We start from the raw sequence: 12,427 nt of genomic DNA on the forward strand, positions 1-12,427 counted from the left end.
GTTGGTTGAAGTGTTGTCTCATACACTAAAGGCTGTAGGTTCAATTCCCAGTCAGGGCACATACCCATGGTTTCAGGTTTTACATACACACACACACACACAGATAGCCCAGCCAGAGACATAGGTCATTTACTAATTTGTTTTCCTATGTCTACTTAGAAGGTTCTATAAGTAGGTAAAAAATTCTTGCTGGCTCAATCAGAATATGAGTTGCTAAAGACTCAATTTCTAAATGATGCTTGAGGTGAAATAAAAATAAAAGAGAGTTTAAGAGAGAAAACTTAAGCTGTACGGGTGAAACCTTGCATGCTTACTTAAGGGCTTCACCTCTATGTATAGGCGTGGGTGCTAATATAAGCCAATATTCTATCACTTACTACAGTTAAGAAAACAGTGATTTAGATGGAAAGAGATTAAATATGAGTTACTTTTATTCCCATTTTCTTTGGTGGCCATCAGTCTTAAAAAGTTTTTAGAGGATAACTATGGAGACAGGGATATTGTAGAAGAAATAAAGTTTGATTTAGGGTGTTTTGTCATGTCTGAGTAAGTCACACATCTTCCGCAGAGAAGGACAGAATCATTTTGCAGGTGGTATAGCTATAGCTAGGTATCCCTTCGAAGAAGTAAGAGATGATGACAGAATTTTACTTTACCAACTCATATTTACAACCTACCAAATAACAGTTACCTCAGGGTGCAAGGGACTTTCTCATTTTACTCTGTGCTTTTATCTACTACTTGAATTTGTTGTAATAAATGTGTTTTGTAATGAAAAAAAAAAATTCTAGCAGATAATTCAGTTCACAGAAGGGAATGTCTTTATAGTCTTTAGCACCTTAAAGATAAAACATTCTTTGAATGAAAGATAAACATCTTGATATATAGATCAAATTGAGGTCTAGAAGCAGATCAAATATTATTAGAGGTAGCAATTGGGAGCGTGACCAGATATTTTAACAAATTGCTGGACTTCCCTTCCTGCTTATCAAGGTGCACTGAAGAAAAATGTGTTTGGTGCCCCACTTTCTCTGAAATTAGGATACGCTGTTCTCCATTGCAGCACTGCAAAGGCTACCTTTGATGCGTGGCTTTCCATTAGGGGTGGGCAGAAAGGACGGAGGCCGGCAGAATGCTTGTTGCGGATGCTAAGCTACTAACTAGGTGCCTGGCCACATGTGACTCCTTTTCTAAGTGCTCACTACTTTTAATTTCTTCTTAACTAAAGTTACATTTGCTAACAACTCACGGTAAGCTATAAGGACATTTTCCTCCACAAGCTCAGGCAAGCAAACACGTCCTTTTTAAAGTTTATGATGCTAAAAATACAGACGCTGCATTTGAACAGTGGAACAGGAACAGTTCCTGTGGCTGATCCTGCTGGGATAAATGCTTTAGTGAACTGATTAGCAACCCAAGAGAAATAAAAGAATGAAGTACAAACTCAAAAAGAAGTCCTTTAATCCAAGGAATACCTGACAGAACAACCATGTAGATGCCTGTGCATGTGGGTGGGTGGTGCTCACAGACCTGTATGGGCCATGGGCATTCCATCCTAAGCACGGTGCTGGCTTGTGTTCCCTGGACACCAAGGACTTCTACACGAGGGCGGGTATCTGACGCTGGGCAACCAGAGTCACGGTGGGGCCAGCGCCTGGAAGTCCGGAAGGATTTCAGCTACCTTCTTACGGAGTTGCTCTCGCCTTTCTTCTCTTAATCTTTCCTCTTTCATAAATTTTGCAAACTTCTTCCATGTCTGAAATGTGATCCAGAGAATCCTCCTTTAAGAATAAAAAGGGGAAAAATGTAAAATATTAAGGAAAAGTTGACTTTCCATCTGAAGTACATGTAAGAAGAATCCTTATGTGAATAAAACATATTAATAAGGTATGTAAATCACAACTGGAATTCAGGCTGAGAAATGCTGTAAAGAAAAGAAAGCCACAGAAGTGCCGGGAGCCGGTCCATCCTTGCTGCTTGACACAGTCGCTGCAGAGAAGAAACATCTGCACAGCGTATGTTTCGGGGGACCTGGCGTTTGTGGCATACTGTTCTTGATATGTTTGCTCCCCTTAGCGCTATGTGTTTTAACCAAGGTCACCTCTCCGAGAAAGGTTGTTTCCCCAGGTAGGGATTTTTCCCTGAAGTTAGGGAGGAGATAAAACCCCTTAACTAAGTGCCAGGTGGGTAGTTAATCATGCTTAAGCTACATAATCTTTATTCCCTGGAATGGAGATAGGAAACGCCCTAACCTTTGGAATAGAGGTTGATAGGATTAAAATCGACTGGTATGAATACAGATGTAACAAGACAACAAGAGAGAGAAGCTAGAGAGAGAACCTAGACACAGAACCTAGAGACAGGACTTGGCTGGAGATCCTAGACAGAACCTAGCGAGAGAACATGGCAAAAGATCCTGGACAGAACCTGGCTACAGATCTTGGCTGGAGAACCTAGACAGAACATGGCGACCGAACCTGGCTAGAACCTGGCTGGAGAACCTGGCTGGAGAAGCTGGATGGAGAACCTAGCGAGAGAACATGGCACCAGAACTTGGTTGGAGATCCTGACCAGAACTTGGTTGGAGTTCCTAACCAGAACTTCGCTGGAGATCCTGGAGGGAGAACCTCGCTATGCTGATGAACTGAAACCAGTTTCCATGTCATTCATTCTTCGCCGACTCCGTCCTCACCTTTGGGGACCCCTGGACCTGCTGGGGTTGGACCCCAGCACAGAAGTGGATGGGGGTGACCAACAGGTTATTTTTACTTTCCTTTAGGTGGCCAGGGAAGGCCTGTGTGAGGAGGTGACACTCCTGTGCCTACACAACAATCTGTACACCACAGAACGTGGAGGCATCTGCCACATTAAGCTCATAGGAAATGACAGACACTCAGTCACCCAAAGAAGGACAGACCATTTGTTTACTCTCAAAGGGAAGTGCATAATAAAATTTAGGGCATTTCTATCCAAAATGCTTAAAATCACACAAAACGAAGGAAAACTTACACCTTATTCCTCAAGGAATTTAGATTAAATAAGACATCACTGTATTACAAACATTAATATGGCATACTGTGTGATTTGAATTACATAAAACTCCAAACCAGGCAAAACTAAACTATATAGCCTTGAAGGCTGCATGCTTGGAAGGCAAAAGTGAAGAAACAAAAAGGCAAGGACATGCTGCGCACAAAGCTCAGGAGTAGTTCACCTTGAGGAGGAAGGGCTGGCCCTTGGGCAGAAGCCAGCGGGACTCTGGGGGCCAGCAGTGTCCTACTTCTGGGCCTCAGTGGTGATGACATGGATGTCCCCTTTATAGTAATTCATTAAGCTGGACTTGCATGACTTAAGCACTTTTCTGTATTAGTGTTATATTTCACAAGAATGTTAAAAAATTGAACTTACAAGCCTATGTGACATAAAGAATACATACATTTGCTTATGTGTGTTCAGGTACTTCTCATAATTGTATTCTCCTGCCAGTCCCTGTGAAGCAGAGAAGACGGGCACCCTCCTCATTTTAAAGACGGGGCCCTGGAGTCCCAGGGGGGTGGTTACTATCTTGTTTTCATCACCGAGTCAGTGGGTGAACGGGAACACCTCTGCTGGTATCGCTGAATGCCCAGCTCTCCTAGCCTCCACTTCCTCTTTCTGGACATGTTCCAGGTACAGAATATATTGCAGGGCAATTATGCAGTCAGAGTGACTTTCCTCAGAGATCAGACCCTCACCTGTCACTGTGCTCCACGGCAATCTTGTGCTTGCTCTGAGAATCGATCCGGGCCTCCCTGACCATGTTAAGCCAGGCTCTGCAAATCTTCTTTTGAAGAAAATGCATACACAGTGTTTGTACTTCTTCCTCCAGGTCAGTCAGGTACTGGGGATGAGGAAAGGAACAGAAATGAGTCAAATAATGTCACAGACAAAGAATTAGAGCAAATAAACAGTACAAAAGAGATAGAATAGAAACAAACACAAGACAAAGGAACAAAGGACACTGGAGGCATAAAGAGAAAATGTGGCAGCCAAGCAAACAGCCTCTGTAATGTCTGAAGGAAATAATGGAACCAGAGGGGGGAAACAGTAACAATATCAAGGGGGTAGATTTCTAGTAAAATCACTTGAGCAATTATGGGATAAGAAACAAGTATAAAATCAAAAGTTGATATAATGACACACAAATTATAGAGACGAACAGTGTGAAAAGAAATAGGCTTAAGAGTTTGTATTAACAAAAAGTTAATTTGACATTTCCACATTCATTTCTAAGCAATGCATTAGATTGACTATTTTATATTGTTCTTGAAAAAACAATGACTGGACATTCTGGATTGCATCTAATTTTCTTACCCGGATTAAGGAGAGACGTATTCAAAGCTCCCTTCCTGTGCCTTACCCGCTGCCAGCTCCGGAGGACCCTCCTAAGCAACGTTTGGGAATAACATTGATCAGCCCGGGCCGTCTTCCTAGCCAGGCTCTCCTGACTGCAACAGAACCAGCTCAGCAGGCATTTCCTCTGTAGGGCCAAAGAATGATGTTCTTCGGCCACCTGGATCATTTTATAAATAAGAGAAAGAAATTATTCCTTGTATTGTAGATCACTTAAGGAAACACATTCATTCCCTTGGCAAATGATGCTTCAAACCACATGTAGAGAGAATATCTTAAGGACATTCAGCCTATGTCCCTAAAGCTTTGACTACTGACTCTATTTTATGGGGGCTTTAGGTTCATCGCATGCATAGCCTTTCAGTGCTGACTCCCTGAAGACCACAGTGACTGGCTGGTTATCAGGAAAATGGAATAAACAGCCTCCAAAGCCATTATTTCGCTTGCACCGAGTTTGAAGTGGGTGGCTGGCAGTGTTCTCAGTTTGTTCTGTTGGAGCTCAGACAGCAACTCCATAACAAACCTCTCTTTTTTATGTACTTAACCACTGTCTAATTGAGGAAATGCCAATACTTTCAATTAGTTTTGTAGAATGAGCTGTCACCAGCACTGAAATTTAGACATTATCAATAAACCACAAAACCATCTGATAGAAAAATAACATGATGAATAATTTAATGTCTTACCAACTTAAAAGGTCAGAGCAAAATTCTTTCAAAATAAACATACAACTCAGTTTATAGATTTTAAAAAGGAAGTGTTATATTCTTTCAAGAGGTAAGAGGAAAAAATCCTTCCCCCTTTGTTCTCTCCAATTACATATTTTTCTAAGCCTGTCCAGCCACCCAGCATTATGAATGTGATTGACCCAAACCAAACTTTTGGCAGTCATAATTCTTGGTCAAAATGAGCATTACAAGAGGTCTCTGTGGCACCTGAGATGCTGCCTGTCCTGATTTCTGTCTGGGGACCAAAAGGCTAGGGCAGCCAGAAACCATAGCCTCCTCCCCTCCCTTCTCTTCATCCTCTGGGAAAACGGAAACAACCAGAAAGAAAACGATTCTCAGAAGGCTCCTTAAAAGTTCTACAAATGGTTGTTGGAATAAATGGAATATAGCATGAGAAAGAGAAAATTCTGAAATGTCTAAATTAAATTACAGTGACCGGGAAGTGAAAGACAGAACTGTTAGCCTGTTAATGACTGCTCACATTCCTCCCATTGCCTGTTGGAGCTTCAGGTTAACTTCCAGGTGGCTATTTCCACAGGTTATTTCTACCAGGCACCACCTAACTCAGTGGTTCTTTGTTATGGGGTGGGGCCACAATATTAGTAACAAAGAAACAGAATTTCTGGAGGATGAGGCCCAGAAATCAGGACTTTAAAAAGATTCCCAGGTGATTCTAATGTGCAGCCAAGGTTGAGAACCACTGACTAACTCCAGGAGCCTCGGCTTGTTTGCACGTGGGTGCACTCTCCAGACTTGCCCACAGCCAATCTACAGGAGGGAACATTTCTCTATGCTGGTCCCGCTCCCCCTTCTCCCCCTTCTTTGCCTACAGCTAATGAAAATTCTTTCAGATTACCTTTCTTCCACCTTCCCTCTGCTCCATGTACAGAAATGCTTGCAAGACTCTGGGACCATGAGCACACTGTTCTGCTCAGCCATGCTCCTGGTGATTTAGATTAGAGTTTGCTGCTTTGGGCTAGCATTTTGGACCAATAAACCTTATTTAAATATACAGTTGTCATGGAAGTTAATTTCATTTTATTTTTTATTTTTTAAAATTGTTTTATTGCTTAAAATATTACAAAGAGTATCATATATGTCTCCTTTTTTTTTCTCCCCTTGACCTTCCCCTAGCCTCCCATTACCCACCCTCCCCCGCCCCCAGTGTCTTGTGTCCATTGGTTTTGCTTATATGCATGCATACAAGTCCTTTGGTTGATCTCTTACCCACCCCACCCCCCCAACCATCCCTGGCCTTCCCGCTGTAGTTTGACAGTCTGTTCGATGTTGCTCTGCCTCTGTATCTATTTTTGTTCATCAGTTTATAATGGTCTTAATTATCCATAAATGAGTGAGATCATGTGGTATTTTTCTTTCATTGACTGGCTTATTTCACTTAGCATAATGCTCTCCAGTTCCATCCATGCTATTGCAAATGGTAAGAATTCCTTCTTTTTTACAGCAGCATAGTATTTCATTGTGTAGATGTACCACAGTTTTCTAATCCATTCATCTGCTGATGGGCACTTAGGCTGTTTCCAAATCTTAGCTATGATAAATTGTGCTGCTATGAACATAGGGGTGCATATATCCTTTCTGATTGGTGTTTCTAGTTTCTTGGGATATATTCCTAGAAGTGGGATCACTGGGTCAAATGGGAGTTCCATTTTTAACTTTTTGAGGAAACTCCATACTGTCTTCCATAGTGGCTGCACCAGTCTGCATTCCCACCAGCAGTGCACGAGTGTTCCTTTTTCTCCACATCCTCTCCAGCACTTGTTGTTTGTTGATTTGTTGATGATAGCCATTCTGACAGGTGTGAGATAGTACCTCATTGTTGTTTTGATTTGCATTTCTCGGATGATTAGTGACTTTGAGCATGTTTTCATATGTCTCTTGGCTTTCTGAATGTCCTCTTTTGAAAAGTGTCTCTTTAGGTCCTTTGCCCATTTTTTGATTGGATTGTTTTTCTTCCTTTTGTTAAGTTGTATGAGTTCCCCATAAATGTTGGAGATTAAACCCTTATCGGTGATAACATTGGCAAATATGTTCTCCCATGCAGTGGGCTTTGTTGTTGTTTTGTTGATGGTTTCTTTTGCTGTGCAGAAGCTTTATATTTTGATGTAGTCCCATTTGTTTATTTTCTTTTTAGTTTCCAATGCCCTAGGAGTTGTATCGGTGAAGAAATTGCTTCGGCTTATGTCTGAGATTTTGTTGCCTTTGGATTCCTCTAGTATTTGTATGGTTTCCCTTCTTACACTTAAGTCCTTTATCCATTTTGAGTTTATTTTTGTGTATGGTGTAAGTTGGTGGTCTAGTTTCATTTTTTTGCATGTATCTGTCCAATTTTCCCAACACCATTTATTGAAGAGACTATCTTGGCTCCATTGTATGTTCTTGCCTCCTTTGTCAAATATTAATTGAGCATATTGGTTCAGGTCGATTTCTGGGCTCTCTATTCTATTCCATTGATTTATATGTCTGTTCTTGTGCCAGTACCAGGCAGTTTTGAGAACAGTGGCTTTGTAATACCGCTTGATATCTGGTATTGAAATCCCACCTACTTTGTTCTTTCTCAGGATCGCTGCAGCTATTCGGGATCTTTTTTTATTCCAGATGAATTTTTGGAGAGTTCGTTCTAGGTCTGTGAAATATGCCGTTGGTATTTTAATGGGAAGTGTGTTGAATTTATAGATTGCTTTGGGTAGTATGGACATTTTAATGATGTTGATTCTACCAATCCAAGAACATGGTATGTTCTTCCATCTCTTTATGTCTTCCTCTATCTCTTTTTTCAACGTCCTGTAGTTTTCTGAGTAGAGGTCTTTTACCTCTTTAGTTAAGTTTATTCCTAGGTATCTTAATTTTTTTGGTGCGATGGTAAATGGGATTGCTTTTTTAGTCTCTCTTTCTATAAGTTCACCATTGGTTTATAGAAATGCCATAGATTTCTTGGGGTTAATTTTGTATCCTGCTACATTGCCGAATTCATTTATTAAGTCTAATAGTTTTTTGATGGAGTCTTTAGGGTTTTTTATGTACAATATCATGTCATCTGCGAATAAGGACAGTTTTACTTCTTTTCCAATTTGGATGCCTTTTATTTCTTCTTCTTGTCTAATTGCAATGGCTAATACTTCCAGTACTATGTCGAACAGGAGTGGTGAGAGTGGGCATCCCTGTCTTGTTCCTGTTCTTGGAAGTTAATTTTATTTGTTTAACAAGCACATGTGAGTTTAAGGGAAAATGCTAAATAATCCTTCTGAAGAAAGTGATAGAAACAAATGAGGAATTGTGTAACTGGACCCCTCTCCTTCCTTAATTTTTTCTATCCCTTCCTGGAAGCCAACTCTGATGGGTGAAGAAGCCATCCCTTCCTCTTACTGCCCTCCAGAACTTTCCATTTTACTTTTTATTCTTTTAACTTTCAACTGGTGCCTGGCACCTACATGACCCTCCGATTTCTACGCAGCACAAAGGCTGCCAGAATGGGCAGGATTCTTGGAAGAAGATGGTGATGAGCTCCTCCAGCTTTGTAACCAATGTGCTGTGACTCTGAGCTAGCAGCTCTCTTCTCTAGGGCTTAGTTCCCTTGTCTACAAAGTGAAGGAGATGCAGAGGACTACGAATGTTCTAAAATTCTATCTTGTTGGATAGGCTGAAGAGTGGCCCTTCAGGGATGGCCTTGCCCTGATCCCTGGAACCTGTAAGTAGGTGACCTTACATGGTAAAAGGGATTTTGCAGATGTGATTAAGTGAAGGATCTTAAAATGGTGAGAATATCCTGGATTATACAGGAGAGTCCTAAATGTAATCACAGGGTCCTTATAAGAGGGAGACAGGAGGATCAGGAAGAGATTAGAGTGATTTGAGGAAGAGGCTGTGAGCAGTGGAATGCAGGTGACTGTTAGACACTAAAAACGGTAAGGAGACATTCTCCCCTTGGAACCTCCAGAAGGAACTTGTCCCACTCACAGTTTGACCTTATCCTAGTAGGTCTGGTTTTGGACTTCTGACCTCCAGAATTTTAGGATAATAAATTTGTGTTGTTTTAAGTCAGTAAGGTTGTAGTCATTTGTTATAACAACAACAGAAAACAAATACACTGGTATGACTAGAGAGGTGATTCTCAAAATATGGTGCTCAGACAACTTGTATCAAAATCCCCTGGGCTACCTTTTAAACATGCAGAGTCCCTGATACACACCCCCCTTCCCACTCCCCACCCCAGCCAACAACCCAGACTTACTGAAAATACTTGGAGGTGGGACCAGGAAAGTGCATTTTTGTAAGTTCTCCAGATGGTTGTATGATCAAGAAATTTTAGAAATGCTGGTTTCAGATCTGTGATTTTCTGTTTTTATTTTAAGTGGGTTTTTCTATATTTAAAGCCTATAATTGTTATTTTGAGCTCAAATTCCTGTTTCTATTTTTACATTCTTCTGAATAATTTTTAAAAAATTTAATTTGATTATTTACCCATAAATTCTATTTTGTTTCTAAATTTCATACCTTTTTTGATTTTACTCCATCAAAAACAAGGACCAAAAAAGAGCTAATCCTTGACTACCTTTCCTTTGTGTATTAATAGTTAACAATAAAGAAATAGATAAAAGCCAGATAAAACTAGGAGCACTCAGCTGGATAGCAAATTATCTGATATGACCAATCTTTGTGGTTATATATTACTAGAGGTCCGGTGCACGAAATTCATGCACAGGTGGGATCCCTAGGCCTGGCTGGCGATCAGGGCTGATCAGGTTCTTCGCCTCCCTGCCTCCTATGTCTGTCACCACCCACCCCCAGTTCCCCATCCCATCCCGGGGGGAGGGACCTGGGAGGTGGGCCACCAGCCCCAAGGAGGGAACCAGCCCTTGGCCCCCCTGGGAAAGGGGCCACCTCCACCGCCACCCATCCCTGGTTCCCTGTCCCAGGTGATTGGGGCCTGTCGGCGGGGGGGTTGGGGGGGAAGGACAGGGCCTGTGGGCTGGGGGCAGCTCCTGTGTTGAGTGATTGCCCCCTGGTGGTCAGTGTGCATCATAGCGACCAGTCATTCCAGTCACTTAGGCTTTCATATATATAGATAAGAAGCAAATTTTAATTCAAATTTCAGATTTCATTTCCAGGTTCATTCACTCAGAAGACTGAGGAGTCAGCTCACCCATCTCACTACTAGAAAAGCCAAAGCAAATTAGCAATGGCTGGGGCACAGATGGGTCCAGGCCTCCAGATAGGATGGATTCCCTGACCACCACAAATGTGCACCCTTAGGTGTTTTGGAATACTCAATAGTTCCAGAGCCACTGGTAAGGAGGCTGAGGACAAAAAAAGTCAGGGACAGAAGAAAGATAGTGGGAAGGACATTTGGGGAAAATAAAAAGAAGGAAAGAAACTGTGAAAATAGGAAGAGAACAAGGAGAATGAAGGGTGAATAGACTGGTGAGGTAGGATAAAAAACAGCCTAAGTCACATTCACAGAGGTATAACCTGCAGCAGTACTTGATTTAGTGGGGCTCTTATGATATGAAGCATTATTGTTCATCTTTAATCCTGGTTTTTCACAACCAAAACTGCTAGTCTTACTTTTCAGTATTAACCTGGTCAAATGTGTAAATAAGAGTGGTTATCACTGGTACACATTACTGAGCTTATTATTAACTAGAATTCTAAAGGCAACATTTTATGCATTTTGAGCTTCATAATCATTTAGTTGAATGATCTATGCACTAGGTAAATTTAAATTTCGATGATAGTTGATTTAATATATCTTTGTGTGGCAGAGTGTGTTGCTATTCCCTGTAATAGGATTATATACCCATACTAGAGGCCCGGTGCACAAAATTCGTGAACAGGGGAGGGCCCTCAGCCTGGCCTGCACCCTCTCCAATCCAGGACCCCTCGGGGGATGTCTGACTGCCTCTCACAATCCGGGACCGCTGGCTCCTAACCCCTCTGCCTGCCTGCCTGATCACCCCTAACCACCTCTGCCTGCCTGTCTGATTGCCCCTAACTGCTCCCCTACTGGCTGATTGCTCCCTAACTGCTCCCCTGCTGGCCTGATCGCCCCTAACCGCCTCTGCCTCGCCCTGCACCCGGGACCCAGGATTCCTTCCTCTGGCTGGTCGCAAGAACCCGGGATCTGGGCTACCCTCCTCTGGCCGGCCACAGGCACCCAGGACCTGGGCCAGCTTTGCCCAGGCTGGCCGCAGCCACAGGGGACCGTGGGTGAGCGGCTTTGCCCAGGCTGCAGCTGGAGGCGCTGGCACCCGGGACTGCGGGGCAGGCGGTTTGTCCCTCTCCTGGGCTGCAGCCTTGCTGGTCTCCATTCCTCTCTCATGAGCTCATTTGTGCCTGGTTGGTCCCCATTCCTCTCCCCCAGTGTTCAGGGTCTGAGCTGTTACGGCATGAGGGTGTGATGACCATTTGCATATTAGCTCTTTATTATATAGGATTCTTTGTGTATGATTTCATAGTATCTCCCAATGGAGTAGATGAGCCTCTTTCACTTCTTAATGACTTTTAGTTTAGCGCTATGATTTGTTCTGGCCAACAGAATGTTAGTAAACACAATACAAGCAGAGGTTTCACATGGGTTTACAGAAAAGGGTTTAGCTTTTGTACCTCAGACATTTGCCAGGTGAAAAGCATGCCCTGAATAGCTGCTATAGCCAGAAAGAGTGGCTGTGGAGAGACCTGAACCCAATCCACAACTGGTCCACAGACGTGAGTAAGAAATAAATGCCTGAATTATATATATGCCACTGATATTTGGGGGCTGTTTGTTATGCAGCTTTACTGCAGCAGAAACCTGACTAACAGACCTATGGTAATTATTTTTCTCTTTATTAAACACTGTTAGTAGTGAGAGAGGCCTCTATTTGTCTTATCTGTAGGTCTATAATAAAAATGTACTCTAGCTTTTTTCAACCTATTCAATTACAGAAATCTTTCTCTACCTTGGAAGACCAAATTTAAACTCTTCCCCAAAACAAATAAATACAAACACTCACTTCATTTATCTTTCTGGCTTTTCAATCACCAAACAATACCCAAATCTAATTTTATGCTATTTGAAAAGTCAATTTTCTAATTTTGAGGGGTAAGAGTATGACACTATACCTGGATGTTTTGCTTGCTTTGCATTCTCAATCTCTTCCAAGGCTCCAGACCTTTTTTCCTTAGCAACACCTTTTCATAATGATCTTTGGCTATTGCTTCCAGCTGCTGGTTCCTCTTAATTCTCTTCTGCTGCTCCAGTTCTTTCTGAAAAAAAATTAAGAAGTAAAAATGGTGAGGAGGGACCAAGA

The 12,427-nt window shown here is 42.1% G+C and overlaps 1 protein-coding gene across 3 annotated transcripts in view; it reads right to left on the bottom strand.

Moving 5' to 3' along the window:
• Positions 1 to 1,471: 1,471 nt before the first annotated feature.
• CCDC191 (coiled-coil domain containing 191) overlaps positions 1,472 to 12,427 on the bottom strand; it is an 84,267-nt gene continuing 73,311 nt past the window's right edge. For all 3 annotated transcript variants that reach the window (XM_070406227.1, XM_070406225.1, XM_070406228.1), the window contains 4 exons: positions 12,240 to 12,383; positions 4,400 to 4,552; positions 3,735 to 3,880; positions 1,472 to 1,781 (listed from right to left, as the gene is read on the bottom strand). In XM_070406227.1, coding sequence (XP_070262328.1) covers positions 1,637 to 1,781; positions 3,735 to 3,880; positions 4,400 to 4,552; positions 12,240 to 12,383 — 588 coding nt within the window. In that variant the 3' untranslated portion in view covers positions 1,472 to 1,636. The remainder of the gene's footprint in view (positions 1,782 to 3,734; positions 3,881 to 4,399; positions 4,553 to 12,239; positions 12,384 to 12,427) is intronic.

This window comes from Myotis yumanensis, unplaced genomic scaffold, assembly GCF_028538775.1.
Source record: "Myotis yumanensis isolate MYYU_CA2020_CCGP unplaced genomic scaffold, mMyoYum1.0.hap1 SCAF_2, whole genome shotgun sequence".
Taxonomy (NCBI): Eukaryota; Metazoa; Chordata; class Mammalia; order Chiroptera; family Vespertilionidae; genus Myotis; species Myotis yumanensis.